The sequence below is a fragment of the Apostichopus japonicus genome, chromosome 5 (genome assembly GCF_037975245.1).
Source record: "Apostichopus japonicus isolate 1M-3 chromosome 5, ASM3797524v1, whole genome shotgun sequence".
Classification (NCBI taxonomy): domain Eukaryota; kingdom Metazoa; phylum Echinodermata; class Holothuroidea; order Aspidochirotida; family Stichopodidae; genus Apostichopus; species Apostichopus japonicus.
In genome coordinates, this window is record NC_092565.1 from 14904022 (window position 1) to 14925156 (window position 21135).

General features: G+C 36.6%; 1 protein-coding gene across 5 annotated transcripts in view; it reads right to left on the reverse strand.

Annotated features, from left to right (window-relative positions):
• Nucleotides 1-21135, reverse strand: part of LOC139967786 (SH3 and PX domain-containing protein 2B-like) — a 53883-nt gene that overhangs the window by 26908 nt on the left and 5840 nt on the right. For all 5 annotated transcript variants that reach the window (XM_071971869.1, XM_071971867.1, XM_071971868.1 and 2 more), the window contains exons 3-11: nucleotides 17350-17430; nucleotides 12832-12907; nucleotides 7807-7883; nucleotides 7166-7263; nucleotides 6105-6130; nucleotides 4643-4774; nucleotides 2748-2852; nucleotides 2132-2249; nucleotides 1450-1628 (exon numbers count right to left, since the gene is read on the reverse strand). In XM_071971869.1, coding sequence (XP_071827970.1) covers nucleotides 1450-1628; nucleotides 2132-2249; nucleotides 2748-2852; nucleotides 4643-4774; nucleotides 6105-6130; nucleotides 7166-7263; nucleotides 7807-7883; nucleotides 12832-12907; nucleotides 17350-17430 — 892 coding nt within the window. The remainder of the gene's footprint in view (nucleotides 1-1449; nucleotides 1629-2131; nucleotides 2250-2747; nucleotides 2853-4642; nucleotides 4775-6104; nucleotides 6131-7165; nucleotides 7264-7806; nucleotides 7884-12831; nucleotides 12908-17349; nucleotides 17431-21135) is intronic.

The following is a 21135-nucleotide window of genomic DNA, read 5'->3' on the forward strand; positions in this document are numbered from 1 at the left end:
TGATACAGCAAAGCAAGGAGAATAAACTACCCTACCATGGGAAGACCATCAATATCTTATACAAGGAATGGAAGGACATGGTTCATTGCTCATTGACAGTACAGACGTACAATACTTCGTAAGTGCTTCATGATACACTCCCCATGTTTCATGTTAAGCTGATACAGCAAAGCAAGGAGAATAAACTACCCTACCATTGGAAGACCATCAATATCTTACACAATGATTGGAAGGATATGGTTCATTGACTGAACAGACGTACAATACTTCGTAAGTGCTTCATGATACATTCCCCATGTTTCATGTTAAGCTGATATAGCAACGCAACGGGAATAACCTACCCTACCATTGGAAGACCATCAATATCTTACACAATGATTGGAAGGATATGGTTCATTGACTGAACAGACGTACAATACTTCGTAAGTGCTTCATGATACACTCCCCATGTTTCATGTTAAGCTGATACAGCAAAGCAAGGAGAATAAACTACCCTACCATTGGAAGACCATCAATATCTTACACAATGATTGGAAGGATATGGTTCATTGACTGAACAGACGTACAATACTTCGTAAGTGCTTCATGATACATTCCCCATGTTTCATGTTAAGCTGATACAGCAAAGCAAGGAGAATAACCTACCCTACCATGGGAAGACCATCAATATCTTATACAAGGAATGGAAGGACATGGTTCATTGCTCATAAAATTACACCATATGGTTTCATATCACTGGCAACTATCAGTACCCATAGTGAAGCTTATATATCTACACTAAAACCAGGGATAACTACAAACTTCACAAGTACATGTGAGGAATTGCTGCGTAATAAACCTTACCTTTTGACTCTGTTCTATTGTCTTCTAAATAAATAAACAAACAAACCGGAAGATTAAATTATTCAAGGAGAGGGATATGTTAAAATGACAGACCTGGGAGGGGATGGGAACGAATGAGAGAAACCGGGGCGACAGGAGAAGGGTAGTGTTTCACTGTAAGATAAGAAATTAAATCTGCTGAAGATGATAATTTAAATATTAGCAAAAGTTAGCTTGACATGAGATGTATGTAGTTTGTTAGCCTGATTTCTAATTTTCAAATGAAGGTTAATAGTCAGTGTATAACATTCAGAAGGCATCCAACACAGTTGAATTAGAAAATGATCAATGATAGTAAAATTCACACATCAAGGGCAATGGAGTAATGATACCAATGTGAGACTTCTAACTTTTGACCCCTCAACTTCTTGACTCTTCACAGTTCAGAAGACCGGTAATCTTACCTCACCATCCTTTTGTTTTAGATGGAAAGCTGGCAGGCAATGTGTTCATCTTTATGAAGGAGAAAAGTCAAGTTTGGCTTGGCTTGGCAACCTTTGGCTTACTTTTCTTAGACGGAAACATACATGAAGTATTACATGTTCTTTTTAAAGCTGTTAGGCTTACCTCGTCCATCCTTAGCTTGAAAGCGATTACTCCTTCCTGTCTTCGGACTGTCAGTCAGTGTCAAGTTACTGATACTCATTACATTCCCAATGACCTCTGTGGGAGCTGTGTGAACTAGGTCAGGACCTTTGTATGGTTGCAGGTACGTGGCTGGCACCCATCCAGTTTTATCTAGATACCTGAGCAGGATAAAATATCACTCAAATTCAGAAAGTATCACAAATGAATTATTAAAGGTGTTTGTCAAATTTTGCAAAAGTTGGAATTTCTGATCTGTGCACAACCATGTATGGACAAGAGTTATGTACTAATTAATGGGGCAAAAAAAGCAACATTAATCCCCAATACATTCACAACCACCATGCCCATCTTTAGCATATCTCTATTGTCTTACAAGCAGTTACACACCATTAAAACAATAATTTCACATAAGAAGAACTCACAGGTCCTTAAAAAATCAATTTTGAAAAACTTCTTTTGGTACCGATATGAATATTTTATATATAGCGGTTACCTAATTATAGCTGCTAATAACGTTTCATATTTGGCACAACTGGGTGGGTGAAGGAAGGAGGGGGGAGGGAGGGAGGAGGAGGTTGGAAATAAGTCTTTACACAGTTCTAATCATGATGTGGCATTATGGCATAGACTAAATTAGTGTAAGGATCCTTCTCCTTCTTACTTTACAAGCCACCATCCATCTAGACTTTTCTTCACAACAGTGACAACAGCACCCGTCTCAAAGCTCACTTCGTCATCCTGATCAGCCTGGTACGGACTGTTGGTGATGTATTTTTCATCTAAAGGAATTAAAGATAAAAGTGGTTAGAAAAGTATTTGCATCAGCCCCATATATCACCATCAAAGGTCAAATCGCTTTGTGGAAATATTCATGCTGTACTCAATGTCTACCTCATCTGTGGCATTTTGTGACTTGTTTATAAATGTAGCTTAATCTCCACTTCAAGCAAATCAGTTTCAATCATTAGATCTTTATATTCAAATGTTTTTTGCTAGATAAAGATGACCTATTTGATCAAGAGGTCAAATTTTGCATTTCAATGTGAAGATGGGCGCACCACAGTATTCCAAAAAAGGCTAAAGTCAAGCATGTTACCATGACTACTGGTATGAGGGGGAAAATTATGAGACCTGTGAGTAAACTAAAATCCCAGCCTCACTATGGTTCATGTCACTTATTAAGGGAACTTAAGAAGTGATTTTGATGTAGCACTAAAACGACACGTAACACTCTGATTTCAAAGGTCAAAGGTCATTAACTTTACTTTGTGACTTACTATTTCCAGATATAACTTCTTCGTCATCGTCCTTCCCATCAGCCTTTGCGAGGAACGTACCAGGAGCCCAACCTTGACTGTCCTGAACACTGACAAACCACCAACCTGAATAGGAACAAATTCAAATGGTTCTTTTCAATATTTAAATATAGAATATGATCAAAAGCACTCCCCCAACTTGAATATTCATTAAAGCTACAAAGTAATTAAAATAGTCACATGGTTTGCTGAGGTCGATGGATAGACAGTTCAATTTGATGAAAAGATATTTATAATAGTTGTAGCAGATATATAAGACCTGTGATTAAAACAAATGCAAGGTGCTCATCATGTGAGCAAGGTCGAGCTGACCACTTCCTTCAAGTTCAGGAGAGGAGATACAGCGGTAGTGCATAAACCAATCAGCTTTGGATTCATTTTGAGCTAGATCTTGGCTGTCTGCCCACTTTCAGGTGTCAGACTATTGATCACATTTTGCAAAAGCTATGAACACATTTCGTCGATCATAAACTGCTGAATATGCAAAGTTCTTTGAATAACAAGAGCCTAACAGGCACTACGGTTCCTTGCTGAGTGGAATATTAATGTGTTCATGTCATCACCCAATATCAAAATGAATGCATATTATCAACTTCACACACATGGGCAGGTTCCAAAGCTATCAACAAAATATTGATCCACATGTACCAGTTATTAACCAACAACTGTATTCCAAGTTTGAATACAATCTGATTTAAGGTTGTGGAGAGTTATTACAATTTTAAAATTTGGCACTTCCCCAAATACTTGGGCCTGACAAAATTTTAGCCCACAATATTTTGACCCAACGTGTACAAGCTATTGACCAAAGACTGTATTCCAAGTTGGATACAATCTGATTTCAGCTTGTGGAGTCATTGCAATTTTAACATTTGGCCCCTCCCTGATAAAATTTTATACCTAAATAGTCCTCAAAATATTTGGCCCACACAAATTGGCTCAAAAATATATATAGGCCTACCCATCAAATTGAACCCCACAAAATGTAGGCCCTACAAATTTGGGCCCTAAGAATGTGTCTCAAAATGCAGTTGAGGTGGAATAAAATTTGTCCCAGAATTTTGTTGGCCCAGAAGGTCCCAAAAAATGTAGGCCTATATGATCAGCTATTCATTCATACTTAGTAAAGATTCCTAAATCCTATTGGTCCATTCAGGTCAGCTGACCGTGGTTAATCCTGTGAGTAATGCACGGTAAAATTACGGGGTATCACTTTAATAAATCTTTGGTTATATGTAACCAAAAATGTTTTGTTTTATGATTTTTCCCCCACACAAATGGTAGTGTATGAATGAACGGGGTTAATCAACGGTCTAGCGTGCGTTACTCACATGATTAATGCACTCCGGGTGTTAATGCTATCACTTGCATTATCCCCCGATCGTGCATTAATCCTGTGAGTAACGCACGCTAGACCGTTGATTAACCCCTTATTAACCAACAACTGTTTACCAAGTTTGGCTACAATCCGACTTAAAGTTATGGAGTTATTGCAATGTAAAGATTCTTATGTTTGACCCCATGACCTTAATATTCATAAAGGTGCCAAAAACAATAGGGCATACCTTCTCACTACAATAGATCTCAAAGCAAGGATGGCAAGTATCTATCACTCCGTTGTTGAGTTATCGCGGACCCAAGCAAGTGTCACAGACGCACACACATACACGCACACACACACGCAAACCTGACTGTATAGGTTAATGGCTATACATATTTGCATTGGTTTTCTAAACAATTTGTTAAGCAATGAAAAGCAGATATTGTCAATGAAACCAGAATTGTAAGCTATACATGCATAAATGGAAAAATCAATGGGTGATATCAATATCCATCCAATACACACAACTACTCACCATTTTCATTTTTTTCAAAGACCTCTACAATATCTCCGGAAAGTAGGTCAACCTCGTTCTTTTGTTGCTTCTTATAGTCAGCAATCACTCTGTACTGCTCAGCTTGGATGGGGTCTGATATTTCATCAATTTCTTGGGAAAAAGAAGACAAATATTGAAGACAAATAAGTGATTTAAAGGTGTGAAGACTCGCGCACAAAGAAACGTCTCATGCCGGTAATCTGACCTAGTTTCGAATGAGATGTAACAGAAGTGTTAGACACCACCATCGATCCCAGAAAATACACACACAGCTTGCTACCGTCGGTAATTAGACACCAGTGTACAATCAATACATACAGCTACGGTCAATACCCACAACACAGTGTACATAGCAGCGATGTACATCTCAGGTCTAGATAAAGGATAACAAAGTATCACGTTTCATTACTGTCTGCATTTTGTAGCGACAAGAAGAAAACGTCATTTGCAAGCAACGGAAAGTTAACTTTTTCAGAGCGCGGCACACGGTTTGGGGCGAGTCTTCAATGCCTTTAATGTAGAAACTGTTAACAGTTAGGATAACAATGGACAATACAGAGATGCAGTTACACCAAGTTACAGAGACAATCGGGGTGATCTACCAATATCATAATATGTATCCCCTGGTCCCTTAAACTTTGGATATGTTGCGCACTTCCTTGCCCCAGGTGGCATTATTCCTAGGATATGGTTCATTTTGTGCCATTTTGTGCACAATTTTTGAGCCCAATGATGCACTCTAAAATTGCTTGACAGGGTACTATTATTTCTGGAAAGTGCTGGAGTGTTAGACCCAAAAATTGAAGGTTAATATTTGAGTTATATTCTGCATATTGGTAAAATTGCTGATCCCAAATACAAGAAGTTGCTCTAAAGTCACAAGGTCATTGATTCAAGTCCAACATCCCCCTTGTTTATTTGATGAGTAATTTTAAAAGATCACACCAGGTTGGCACATAACACTAACAGCAGACTGGAAGGGTAAGATTCTGCTATTGCATGCAAATACAAGATGAGGGCAGTATACACGAATGGTGTCACAAATTACCTTTTACTGTTCACCAAGTACTACTCAAGACATTCAAGAATATTCATTTCAGAAACAAATATTGACTTTCAAAAAGTTCCACGAATTGCCTTGACAAACATTACTCACCTTTGCTTCTGAATAAAAGACTACACTTTGGTGACCTTTAAATCCATTGAAACTAGATTCCCTAACTCCTTCATGACTTCCACGGCCTAATGGTATCAATTTTAAAGGTTCCATTGCCAATTGAATTGAAACATATGACACTTCATACTGTTTATTTGCTGGTTCAAGGAAGTAAATGATATTTGTTCTCCGATATATAGTAGCCTAGATATTTTCCTAAAAGCCCACAGAAACCATCACTAATTCCTTTTTTTTCCCTTTTTTGTACTGAAAATGAAATAATACCTGAAGATGAGGGTCCTCTCCCAGGTCTGTGAAGGAAATAAAACAATAGCACATTGTTAATGACCTGGCAAACCAGGTCTTACAGCTTTCACTTTCAGCTAAGTATGTAAACTACACTTGACAAGTCACTTATAAGCTTTTGAATCTCGTAAACTCATTTATATGAGAGTACAAATGTTACATTTAATGAGAGGTATATCTTTATATATACTCAAATATTTACTATTTTTTGTCCCCAATTATGCTCGAAAGTCAAATCAAAGGTCGCTGATGTTCATATTCCGCCACAATTTCTACCATCTATGAATCTCAAAGCTATTGCTCACTCAGAAAAACACTACCTCCAGGAAGTATCATTTGGAAAGGCTTTTTTGACATTTGTTAGAATGTTAAACATTAATGAAATTGTGACGAGTGACTTTTGCTGTATTCATTAACTTAATAATTAATAATTATTGACCTATTAAACCCTATTCATGTCCATCTGTTGGATATACCTCTTTAACAGATACGAGAAAATTCTCTATGAAACATCGATATCTTGAATATTGTTTTGAATGAAAAAGTTAACGTTCATAAATTTCCAAGTCTGTCCAAGTATTTCTCTTACACTGTATGTGAGAAGGAAGAGTTGACTCGCAAGAAGCAAACTCTTATCTTCTGAGCTTAATAATCACCTCTTAGCCATTGCAATTTAATCAATCCAATCAACATTCTTGTTTGTTTCTTTTAGCGGCCAACAAACTATTAGCATAAAGAATGCAGGTTGTTTCCTGCCATGTTAAGCAACATAGTTTTAGACATGACGATGTCCACGCTTGAAGCATTTAAGATAAAATAAATGTTAGTATTCAAAGTAATATTTGTCTGTATTATTGTAAGTGAAATACAAGAGACCAGAATTCTCAGGGGTGCTAGGAGGGTTGATATCTTCTGGAGTTGTGTGTTATTATTGTAAGTGAAATACAAGAGACCAGTCTTACTCAGGGAAGCTAAGAGGGTTGATATATTCTGGAGTTGTGTGTTATTATAGTAAGTGAAATACAAGAGATCAGTCTTACTCAGGGGAGCTAGGAGGGTTGATATCTTCTGGAGTCGGAGAGAAGAAGGTGATGACCACTTCTGAATTTGACACTTTCCCTGGCATTTTCACAAGAACCTAAAAGAGACAAAAAAAATTCTCCATCTGCTTTTTGTTTCATTAAAAATTACTATTAAGTTAGTGAAGAACATGGAATAATTTATCTCGTATTGGATAACTACAGAGCAACAACGCCAACTAGCACTACGATTTGCGAGGTACCTATACTAAAAATAACATATACGACAAACTAGCACATGTCACAAAACAGCGAAGCTAAAAACACAGAATTTGCAAAAAGGATACTTATGCAGTGCTTCGAGAAGGTGAAAGAAAAGTTAATCCTGACAAACTCTGGTAACCAAAAGAAACCATCATCAGAGACAACCTAGAGAGAAAACTCTGAAGAAAACTCTAAAGATGACAATAATAAAAAATAAAATGTAAAAAGATAAAAAAATAAACATATGTAGCTTAAGTTTTCACATAGTTGCTTCTTTGAATGGCAGATTGGGAAGGAAGAGAAGATGGGATGTGTTTTAATGTTCACTCAGCTTAGAGCTATGATTTCGAGGACAATATTATTGGCTATTGATGCTTTTGTTTTATGTTTCTCCTTACCCGGCAGTATTCATCCAACTGGTTCATCCTTTTTAGTGCAACTTCTCTTGTGTGACTCCGTCCAAACACTTTCTTCCCTGTGGATGGTCACAAAAATGTTACAAAAATATTTTTCAAGATTTTCTTTTAAAAAGCTGAAGTTGAGACAATGGGTTCCATAATCCATTATCTTTTATGTCTTTTACCCTCTTCCTGTGACCATACCACATAGCCCCTTTATGATAGAGTCATCTGCATGATATATGGTACTGTAGGACAAGGCCTCATAGGCATGATGTAGATCTTATTCACCTCCCCCCACCCCACCCCCCCCCACCGAGGAAGATACTCAACTCCTGACTTGCACTGACTATAATTACTTACGTCTATTCCTCCAAATTGCTGGTTTGAAGCAAATATACGTTCTTCACCCCCTTAACACACCTAAGGGGCCTTGAATGGGCCCCTGGACCCCAAGCAAATATGCCTTGGCCCTTGACACCAGTTTGCATTCCCTACATTCTGTGCTACCCCCTTCCCTCCCCCCCCCCCCATGTTCTCTCATTTTGCTGTGCCACCCTGGCTCCTATACCCTCTCCTAATTTCCAATTCTCTGATGATGCCACTGTGTATGTGGCTCAAACAGTGCTATAAACTGAAGTCATAGTAAACACTCTTCAAATATTTCCTTACATGTGAAATATTTGCTGTGAGCTCTGTCATGTGATTAGAACCATGTCATGTGATAAAGTGTCATGTGATGTGACTAGAACCACAACAATCTGACTCATTACATTGGTATACTTTGTCAAAGAAATTTGTCATGCACAGATAACTTCTCACTTAATTGCAAGTAATAGTTATTTATGATATATTTAGAAATGACAAGATACCGTGCAGTAATCTGTCACTAACAGTATTACATATATAAAATACTGTAGGTTGCTTTGTTCAATAACTTGGCAAAACTGTACTTTGTATGTGTGGGTGTTTTAGCTGTTTTAACCAGCTCCACAAGCAAAAACATTGCTACAATCTTTCATTTTTCAGCATTTTCTAAGAGTTAATTGTTGACTGAACTTTTGACATTTATGACAAATGTACAGTGGAACCTTGGCATTGCACTAAGTGATATTTTCATCCACAATGTTTATTGCTATGACCTACTTCATTTTGGCAAAGGTTAATAGCCAAAACTGATTGTTATAATTAGAAGGATGTATACATTCCCACTAAATAGCAACAACATTGTTATCTCTCTATGACCTAATTTCATTTTGACAACAGTTTAGAAAAGCATTCAGAAAATTAATGAGAGATTTTCTACTCTCCCACGTGGTATGTTTACAACATAGATGTTACTAGATGTATGATGTTGTCAATCCAGGAACAAACCAAGAATTGATGGATAAATTTGACACAAACAAATATATTATTTTGATTTTCAGAGTGCAGTATCTTCACTTGATTCACAAGAGTAAATACCTGTTTTATCTGCTATTCTTTCTAAAAGTGCTTCAGTCTGTAATAATTCAACAAAACTTTGCTTACTGTTATCCCCCCCCCCCCCCAAATTTTTTTTACAAAAAAACAGAAAAAGAGTCAGTCTACATGAGTCTTCCGTCTCTGGGTCCCAAACACTCAAGATCTAAGATTTACACAAGGTCTCGCCCCTCCCCTTTTTCAACCTTCACGAAAAATTCAAGAGTGGTTCTCAGCACAAACGTATTTTAGACCTAACTATTAGACCATAATCTAAAGTCTAAATCTGTCTCAGAATGCACCACTTGACCTTGAAGTTCTAATTTTTGGAGGAACTGTGAGAGAACGCTCAGACATATATGGGAGGAGTTAGCTTCAGTTATCCCAGGGTCCTACCTCCTCCATTATAAAATCCTTGATCCCCAGGGTCCTACCTCCTCCATTATAAAATCCTTGATCCCCAATGTATTGGATATCACTTGTAATGGATACAAGTTTGGATTCACAAATTTTTCGACCAATTACCCATGTTTCACTTGAGATGAAAATGAACACAACTTTCATCGTCTCAATCTAAAACAAAAGTAAGCCTGCATGGTATTAAATAAAGACAAAAATTCAGACATATATGGGAGTTAGCTTCAGTTACCCCAGGGTCCTACCTCCTCCATTATAAAATCCTTGATCCCCAGGGTCCTACCTCCTCCATTATAAAATCCTTGATCCCCAGGGTCCTACCTCCTCCATTATAAAATCCTTGATCCCCAGGGTCCTACCTCCTCCATTATAAAATCCTTGATCCCCAGGGTCCTACCTCCTCCATTATAAAATCCTTGATCCCCAATGTATAGGATATCACTTGTAATGGATACAATTTTGGATTCACAAATTTATCGACCAACCCATGTTTCATTTAAGATGAAAATGAACACATCTTTCATTGTCTCAATCTAAAACAAAAGTATGCCTGCATGGTATTAAGTAAAGACAAAAATTCAACATGCACAAAAGTAAAGAAAGTGATTGTTAATAAACCTGTGAACTGCTTTTCATACTATAATGTATCTAGCATAGCTAAACATATACGTGTAGTACTAATCAGAGACAATGGGCATTATACCAGCTTAGCTATACAGCTACTGTACCTTTGTGGTATTTGGTACAACCTTTTACACTTGTAAACCCTATTGGGAATCCTCATTAAAGGGTGTGAAGACTCGCCCAAAAAGAAACATCTAAATGCCGGTAATCTGACCTAGTTTAAAATGAGGTGTAACAGAAGTGTTAGACACCACCATCGATCCCAGAAAATACGCACACAGCTTGCTACCTTCGGTAATTAGACACTAGTGTACAGTCAGTACATACAGCTGCGGTCAATACCCACAGCACAGCATACAAACGATACAGTGATGGACATCTCAAGTCCAGCTAAAGATAACAAGGTATCACATCTCATTACTGTCTGCATTTTGTAGCGACAAGCAGAAAACTTCACTTGCAAGCAACGGAAAATTAACTTTTTCAGAGCGAGGCATGCGGTTTGGGGCGAGTTTTTAAATGCCTTTAATATCCAAACCAATTGCTACGGCTATTATTTCTGCAACAGGGACCTACCTTTCCATTAATTTGCATCATTGTAGAATGTGAATATTCATAAGTTTTGATATTTGAATACTGAAACTATGGAAATTTGGCAGGCAAGTGCTTGTGTTATGACTATACTGTAGCTCTAATGGACCACATGCTGTGTTGTATGATAAGTATTCCGGCTGTTCATAAGCTACCGTACATTAGCCTTCATATTAGGGCGGCAAAACTACTGTTAGAGTGTGCTAAGACACTTAAAAATGTTAGCAAAGTTAGAAGAATGGAATAATAACATGCATGAAAAACTCAAGTCAGTTAACCTTTACAACAAACCGTATGCGTGGTTATAATTAACGTTTTATTTTCATTTGGTTGTGACTCTTCAATAATTTTAAATTCAATAAATTTTTATTTGCAACCATTTCGGTCTATTTTCACCATCCTCGAGCACTTTTAATACAGAGCTACTAGAAACACATATTTCGTTTTAAGACACCTTTAAGATTCCTGAGTAAGATTCCTTGGAGTTTTCTCCGGATTCCTTAAAATTTCTTCAAGAAATTCAATTCAATGTAAAATATTCATGACAATAAATCCTCCACAGAGATTCTCAGACGCTGAAATGTCACAGAATTCCTAGCAATGGGCACATGAGGATCAGTGTTTCATCAAAATCAAAATTATCTTTCGTTTTGTTTTGAGAAAGGGGAGGGGGAGGGGGAGGGGAGGGGGAGGAGAAGGGGAAGAATAAGTAAGGAGAGGAGAGGAAGACAGGATGGGGAAAAGACATATATTTTCCATGTTATTTAAATTGCCCTTTAACCTAGGCCTACCTACATGCAAAACGTACATGCATATTAAATGAGAAAGGAATGTGCAAAGATGCTGTGAAGTGCAGGCAACGAAAGTGTAGTACAAGGGGGGTGCATTCAGTCGTCTGTAACTACCAACCTCACCTCATCCCCAGACATCGATCCTCAACTGGAGAATCACATTCTATTCATTATTAATAACAACTTCTTCTACATGTTAAGAATATTAGGAACTGCAATTATCCAAATATAGGCCAATAATTGAAATATTGATTATATCTCGCTTCCCGTAATATCAAATGATTTCCTGTTTTTCTTATTTTGTGTAAATGTTAACTACCATAGAAGGTGCTGACAACAAAGTGATCGGAGAATGTTAGATATCAGCATTATTTCCCATCATGCACCTGTACCTTTACTCATATTGAATAGCAGTTGCTGCTTTATATCGTCCCCTGAAAACATGCAGCAGCAAAAAGTTATTTGAACAACAACAACAACAACAAAAAGTACAATAAATTCATGAAAAAAGATCAAGTTAAAGATATCAGAGATTACAATACACATTTCGGAACAAAATCAATGTCAAAGAATTCTCAAATCACTTATTAATCCATAAATCAAATGAGGTATATTCATCAGAGGTAATTTCATCTTCTATAAGAGATTTTCTTGTAATATTCTGTCTCCAATCTAACTAGGAAATTATGTAAATTGAAAACAAACCATTTTAGAATTTTAATGTATCTCTTTAAATAACATGCTTACTTTAATACTGGTCAAATTAAACCTTTCTGTCATTTTTTTTTGGACAAAGTTTCCTTCCTTAACTTTGTCAGTTGTATCCTACTACTGAGGTCAGAGATGCTTTTGAGATATTCGGTATAAATCAGGCAATGATACCTTCACACCTCTTCTTACACATCATAATGCAACTTACTAACTTGAACCATCTAACTTCTCAAAACAGAGCAGTTGGGTTTAAAACATTTTCCCATGGGATAAAGACGTATTCCCATACATAACAAATTAAACCATCTAGTTTCCGGATAACTCCTTTCTTTTTCTTAAATAAATGTATGAAATTTCGGTTTCATAAGTTATGTGATCTGTTTTCAATCAATTCATATCTCTGTGATTCAGTAGACTGTTCTTTTATTACCTGGCAGAAATGGAATGGTCCTACTGGCTGGGATCCTCGCTCCAGCTTCATCTGGAAATGTTGCTAATAATTTCATCTTGAAGAGAGCAACAGAAAAAAGAAAGATAGTTTTAGTAGTCTCTTTCTTAAGAGCTGTACTAATTTTAAATGTGTCTTCATAATCACCATTATGATCAAGTTATGAACAATATTGAAAAGAACTGAAAGTCTGAAGAGTGAAAATAACAGTTCAATAACCCTCCTTCACCCCCTCCCCCCCCTCCATTAACAAAATGAAACTAAAGACGAAAGAATGCAAAAGCAACACATATTGCAACAGGGATAATTTCAAGTATGTTATACCAGTTACTTTATTGTTGCATTTATTGATGGCCACATAAAACCATCTGTATAAACTAGGCTCTAATTGTATGCTATATCAGTTACTTTATTGTTGCATTTATTGATGGCCACATAAAACCATCTGTATAAACTAGGCTCTCCTCTACCCAGTGGCTTTGGGGGGCCAGGTTGGGCCCCTCTTGCTTTTGAAGTCTTCATAAATTCATTGTACAGTACATTCAGGGTCATATGTGAATACATTATTCTCTATCCCATATCTCCCTGAGCCAGCTTATAAACCCCAGGCTCCGGGCTGTAGTCCCACCTGATCCCCCTTCTAGTCAGGTCTACCTCTACCAACCCACCCCCCCCTCCCCAGCCAAGCTCCATCTCCTCTCCCTTTCCTTGACCTTGCTATGCTGTTGGACAATCAGATGACAAGCCAAGCAGATTAATCTAGCCAGCAGAATGATGTATCAAATACCATTCCAAGGTGACTCAGGCAGGATAAAGGGAGGGGTATCTTTGCCAGAACTAATCCCATGGCTGAACAAACACATTCTAGTGTACTGTACTAGTGTCTCTTAAATGCACCATTGCACCATTACTAAGAGGAGGAAGAATGAAACACCTTAGATATAGTTCAATATGTCATACAAGGAAATTCTGTGATCAAAAGAATCAAAGATGAAGCAGGATGTATAGAGTATTTACATAGATATCTCATCCTATCTCAAAGAAGGAAACAGCTTAAAGATTAGGGGATTCATGTCACAAACCAAATTTCATTTGCAAACCACACAGGATAGCTTTAACTATACAGCTGTACTAGCTCAGTGTTACAGTCTTTAGGTATCAACTGATTATACTGATAGAAACCAGTGCGACCCTGAATGAATGTTAAAAAATGTGTGAAAACTGATCGTTGACGCTAAATTGAATACACAAAGACTAACTTGTAACTGTTAGTAGAGTATAGCACAAAATAAAAAGGCATGCAATAAATCATAATAAACAAACTATTAATAAGTTCAGAATAACATCTTTCCTTCAATCAAAACACTGATTAGGCAATGACACGTACATCGAGTAAATTTTACTCTGGTCACGTAACCGTCACAACATGCTGTAATTAAGTGATATGTGTCGTGCGGTAACTAAGTATTAAGTTTTCATGCTGTAACAAGTATTAAAATATATATGCTTTACCAAAAGCTTTGACATGAAAATTGCTCAAGTAGTAGAAACCACTTGAAGAAAATAAAAAACTCTTCACATATTCTGAATATTAAGATCATATTGTTGAATTTAATGAAATGAGATGAAAAGGTCTTCTCAATTAATCTCCTAATTTAATAAGCAATGGCTAAAAAATCAATGGCTTGGTGGACCAACTTGTAATCAGCAGTCATTTAAGCAATACCTTGCAAAATAGTTCAAGGGTAGCTGATGGCTGGTTCAACCACCAGCCCCTAAGGATATTGGCAAAATAGAAAAATTACTTCTCTGAATAATTGCCAAAATGATTCATAAAAAGTTGCTATTTGACATAATTAATTATCTTCATATACTGTAAGATACTGTATTGAGTCTATCCTTACTTAACAGAGACAAACACTGTAGAGACAATACTACATCATTGGTTCCATGATTACACATGAATAGTCAGAGCACGATATGGGGTGCAATATACTTTATCACACACTTTTAAAAAGTATCATGATTTTACCATAGCAACAGAACATAAGGCCCATTTGATGTGTCCTAATCGACATTATTCAGTTATTTCCTTCTCTTCAGTTGTTGTTGCTGTTGTACGTGTGAATATATATGTTACAGCTATTATGTGTCAGTGACACTATTTTATGAATGAAGAAATATGATTCCTTCTTGAACTTTGTTCTTGTACTTTTAAGGTATCCAGTCTCAGAGGGAGCTTAAAGTATCTAACATGGTACAGAGTTATGGTCTGGTGAGCAGGAGGCACAGACGAACAGACGAACAGACAAGACAGATAGGAACACAAGGAAGTAAGTTTTATGGTAGTGTAATAGAACAGTACACACAGAAATAACACTCAATCAAATAGAGCATGAAACTACATAGCTATTGCTGCCATCTTTTGTATGATTCAGGTGGCATACTCCATATTAGAGTCTATATCAGTCTGCCCGAGTGTTCTCCTTCAGGAAATGTGCCTAAAAGCAGCAGGAGAACATTTTTTTATAAGTTATCGATCAGGATCCCAAATTCTTTGGCTTGAATGGAAGTACATGATGTGGTGCATAAATTGGATCAAATGAGGGAAGTTTAGGCAACTTTAGGCCTCCCAGGAGCAGCATACCATAATTGTTCACTAAGTGTGTAAAGAGGTTTGTTTACAAGTGATGAAAACTTCAGGCTCCTCTAGCAAAAATATCTACAAGGTCATCATAAGGAAAATTGATGGTGCCATAAATGGTCAACTTGTCAGCTATGTACAGTAGTGATGGGTAGCATTTAGCTAACTATTGAGAAATTCTATCCAGACTTAGAGATCACATTACGTTGAAGATTTGTGTTCACCGTGCTCATTAACCTGTCTGTATTCTGTGCGTGTTTTTTGTCCCTTCTGTTACTGTTACGTGTCATTTAGCCATTGAAGAAGATCCTGCTAGGATCGAAACGTCAGGCCAACTTACTTTTACACATTCTCTTACACAGGCTCTCTAGTGGATAAGCAGTTTGCTAACAGTTTTATTTTATTTTGAAGATTAAGTGTGTAAGTCAATGGGGCATTTAGTAGGTGTGCATATATGCTACTGTACTGTACCTTCAATGGCAGTTACCTGATGGATGTAAGTGTGACAACAGAAACCCCACATAATAAGTTTGCATTCAAATGTACCCTGATACTGTACATTACAGATCTATCAAATACACAAACAAGGTCAAGACAAATAATATCAAAACATTTGCTGGGAATTCCCCAACCTTGTTCAAAAGTGGTCTGATTGGCACTGCCACTTCAGTGATATGACTGTCTGTACTTTCCAGACAATTTCCAGATTACAAAAAGGTTGTGAAAGTTCATACAGCACTTAATAGTGTAACTATGTACGTCATATATGAAATGATATGAAGGGGCGAGGGGGGGATGAGTGGTTGGGGTAGGATAGACCGAAACATTGGCATAACTTGATATTTACAATAGTAGCAGAGTGCTAATTGGGATTTTTAACACCCTATCATGATCGGTCCTATTCCAGAAATACTGTACACAGCAACATTGTCACAGACAGGACTTAACATTAGGATATCAATCTAAGGATGACAGTTATATCTGGTGTTATGTCTATATGGCATTCAATGATGAAGTTTACATGTATGATCTTTAAAAAAAGTAAACTTTTTAATTAAAGCTTTGAATCAATATCCTTTCAAGCAACTTCAGACTTTCTTTGAGTTGTCTGGGATAGACCCCAGAGGAGAAGGGGGCGGAGGAGGGGGCACAGCTGGCCTTAGTCTTTGACCACTCAGGGAAAAGGTAAAAGTTACACCCAATTCAGACTGAAATGATTAGATCGAGCCACATAAAAGTGAATAACTTGAACTGAGAACGAGAAATTAAACAGATTCTGAATCCAATACATCTACCCTGAGCAGTTCTGTCCATGCAGTAGACAAATAAAACTTTTCAAAGAACTGAAGACATTATACTCATTGTTATATCATAGTTAACTGTTAGTATCATAAATAACATAGTACTTTCAATTTCATATTGATTACTTTTCCAAACAGGTGTAACAGAAGTGCAAACATTATTCTTTTCTGTTTCACTGCACAAAGTAATTCAGTTCACCTGCGACAGCAGCTAAAATAAGGTCGGTCGCTCAGTGATTGACCTAGATAGTCTTCGATAAATATGTAAATGTAAAGTACTCCAGTGATACCAAAATCATGCATGGACCTTTCCTAATTATTAACCTACAGTATAGTACCGATAATAATATTGATTCGTTGATTTATGACAATTTCACAGTCCATTTTCATACTAAAATGAAGTCACATCATGACACGGTCAATTCAAATGAAGATTCATAATTGTTTCAAAATATTGAAGAAATGACTGAAAAGTACCATTTTTTAAAATAATTTTTAGAAGACTCAGACACATGTGCCTCACACAAATTGATAATTTACATAAAATTTACTTACATGGAAGTCAAAAAATTTACTGTAACGGCGATAGATGATCGTTATGGATCCGTCCGTCCAACTGACATGAATAACGTAAACCTGACAAAAGAATTTCAAAAAATAACTGTTATCAAGGAAATATGGAAGAAAATCGGACAGAAAAGAATATATATGTGAAAGGCTCATGGATACAGTTGAGAATTAATATGCTTCCCTAGCCTGCTCAAGTGCCAGTCTTTATTTAATTTTGCATGTCTGCATTTAATTTGAATTTTCAACAAATTCTATCAAAAGGAAGGACCCTTGTGATTGTTGCGCTATATTTTGATGTACCTCTATTAACATTTCAACAAGTTTTTGTAAACATCACAATTCCACCTACTGTACTATAACAACAAACAAACAAACAAACTTGCATACTTTTGACCTCATGACCTAGCTGGTGTAGTATCTCTAGTAGCAGCACAGTATCCATGGATAAAAGCTTTTACTGACCCCCAAATACAGTATTGAACTGTTCTGTAATAACATTGCAGCTAGCTACACCCATATTCAGCAAACTTGCATACTATTGACCTCATGACCTATCATGACCTATCTGGTGTATTGGATGGAGAGGTTCATGGTCAGGAACAAGATTTTCAGCATAGTAAGGCCCAACTTATCAAAGCAAAATCATGCGGTACATTGGAAAACATGATGAGGAATTATCTTGCAATGTAGTAAATCCTTTTAACCAATCTTATAGGTAATATAGTTCCTAATCTGGGGATTAGGTAATCAAACCAGGGAGCTGCTACTATAAGCAGCTCCCTGGTCAAGCTACGTGGCTTAATGCGGGTTGTGTTTTGTTTCAAGTGTTTTTTCTTTTGCCTTCCAAGTCCAGCAGACCTGTTAAATATAACACTAGATATTTCCTTTGGTGAGATGACAACGGAAGGAAACTAAAAGGGTAATAAGTTTATCTGACTTTCCTCAAACATTTCAAAATGTAACATAAGGAAATCCAGGATATCTCAGAGATGTTTGAAGAGTTTCTTTGGAAACACAAATCTACTCTGCTGTACAAACAGTAACAGGAACAACACAGGAAGCTTAATTGGCGCTTGGAACTATTCATAATAAAATGTTGCTAAAATGAAATCGTCTGTGAACTTTTAACTTCACAGACTGGTCGGCGGTGTCTCTCCCTGAAAGTCAAATTCAGTTGCCACGGTACAGTATGCAGTACTGTTCATGTACAGATAACAGGATATACCCTTATGTATTTGACAAAAATCAAAACAACGACCATTATATGAAAGATAGAAGAGGGTCACTTCCTGACAGATCATGTGTGATATCTGTACTAGAGTGTATGGTGTATACCTCTATATGATAAATATAGAGAGCTGTTAAAATAACAGAATAGCTCCCTGGTTAGTACACGCTGCACTCATGCAGTTATACTGTTGGTTTCTACATACAGGGTTACTACAAAAGGTTTATAGCTTGCAAATGGCATTTAGGTGTAATTAAGCGCAAATGAACCTCAATATTTTGCGGGTTACTGTTGAATAAACTACAGACACTTCTGTATGCTTGTCGGTCAACTCCCGAAGTCGACATTTAAAGGTAATCTGTATTGGCCCCAAATTATAGGATGTTTATAATTGCTAGAAGTTTTCAAAAAGTAATATCCTGGAGGTCTATACTCTCCAAATTGTTCTCAGGTATTCTAAATGAATGTACACAAGATGACTACATTTCCCAGTGAGGTCAATTTCCTCCAGGGTGGTTATAAAAAGTGTTTAAGAATTTGACGACAGTTGATCATATTGTTTGAAAATCTAGCATATTTGGGGCCAATACAACATACCTTGAACCACCAAGTATTGTACAGACTTAAATTTGACAGGGAGTAATTTATCGGCTATCGTATCCCAAAATGCTATGCAACGTGGGCAACCTTCTATGCAAGAGCACAGATGATAGCAGTTTTTTGTAAAGAGAAAACATGGTATTTTGTACGAGACAAAGTGCAGAGCCTTTCAAGACTGCTGAACAAAATATACTGGAAAGTTTGAAACTAATATGTCTACCAGTCTGTCGTGGTCAGAAAAAGTCACTACTGTAAAGGTAACATTTTTATTGGAAATTGTTGACCTTCTATTACGGTAGGTGGTAAAGAAAGTTCACATCTGCCATCTGCTTACCTCTTATCATCCAAACACAACCACAACAGGAACCTGATACTTATTATGGGATAGCGAAAATTTCAAGTACAGTATCTATCAACATGAACAAATCATTTACACTGTAAATTAACACATACAGCAATTTGAATGCATTGATTTAATACTTGCCTGCATATTGGGCAAGTAAGTAACCAAAACAATTTACTTTACTCTTCAAGCATAGTCTGTGGTAGAGGAGAGGCAGTTTAGATACAAGGACACTGTAATAATACATTCAACACTTGGAGAAAACTATACCTTTGTGCAAGTACAAAATAATTTGATAATTATTTCTTACAAAAGTAAATTTTAATAAAGTTGTGACTTCTGGGTACATTTGGCCCGTGAACTAGCATTCCAAATGCATCCCATATCATGCAGAAGATAACAACGAGGTAACAACAGCAAAAGTAAACCTTTTATAAATCTTTTGCCAAGATTTATACATAAACTGACATTTTTTTTTTTTTTTAAATATATATTCTTTAATGGCTTTAGAAAGATTTATTCCAATAAAACTACACTACCCATTAACAACTAGTTAGTTTGTATTGCCCTTTGAGATGTGAGTTTTAGCTGACAATTTGCAAGAGTCTGTTCTATTCCCAGGATACTGTTGTGTCTGTCATACTAATATTAATTATTAGGCCCTTTAAACTAACACAAAAACAATGAAAAAAAATCACTATTTCAACTAATTCTGGCAGTCATATTGTATAGAGAATAGTCTGATGTGTTTTTCCAAAGTGAAATTCAGATTCAAACATGAAATTTCAGATAGTTTTTATTGTAATATTGATTTATTAGGTGTGTTACTGTTTAGTTTTCTTCACTGTATGGACATTGCTCAGATCAGGTTTGGGTGTATAATATAATTAAGTATAGATTTACTGATGTACCCTATCATTGAACTTTGAAACTCTTTAAGTCCTTTAATAGGATTAACCACAAGATATACAATAGAGCCTGCAAGCTCTTTTAGGTGGATTATTTCTTCCTATGTCCATCCAGGGAGTTTCCACAACAACTCCCAGGTGCATCTGCTTCAACTCTATAACTAATCAAGTGTACTACTGTACAGGCTTGATCCTCTTACAAGGTGTTAGTTTTCCTGGTAAATTGGTTTGATCATGAGCAATTCGTGTGGAACTGAAAACATAAAGCAGAAAACAATAAAACTGAGAAGTTCACAAAAGCAGACATGATCTACTGTATGTGTTTTCTGGATGTTTCTTTTCCCTATAGATCGATCGTATCAAATATGATTTTCTGATTTTTACCCTTGCAGAGGGGCCAGAGACCGAAAAGTTACCTTATTTCTGGTCCTGCTGCCTCATTGCTATATATAACTATGTATTAACAAACTGTTTATATCGTTGTAATTTGATTGCAGAAATAAAATGAAATACAATTCAACATACAGTACATGCCTATGACAAAGATGAACTTACTACAAAGTGAAAGATACAATGACAAATTTCTGTCAGGAGTTCTAAAACAAAACTCTCCACCAATCAAAGCAGTTGCAAAACTTATTTGGGAGAAGATGTGTGCAGATTTCCAGAATGTGTGCTTGGCAAGCTGAGGT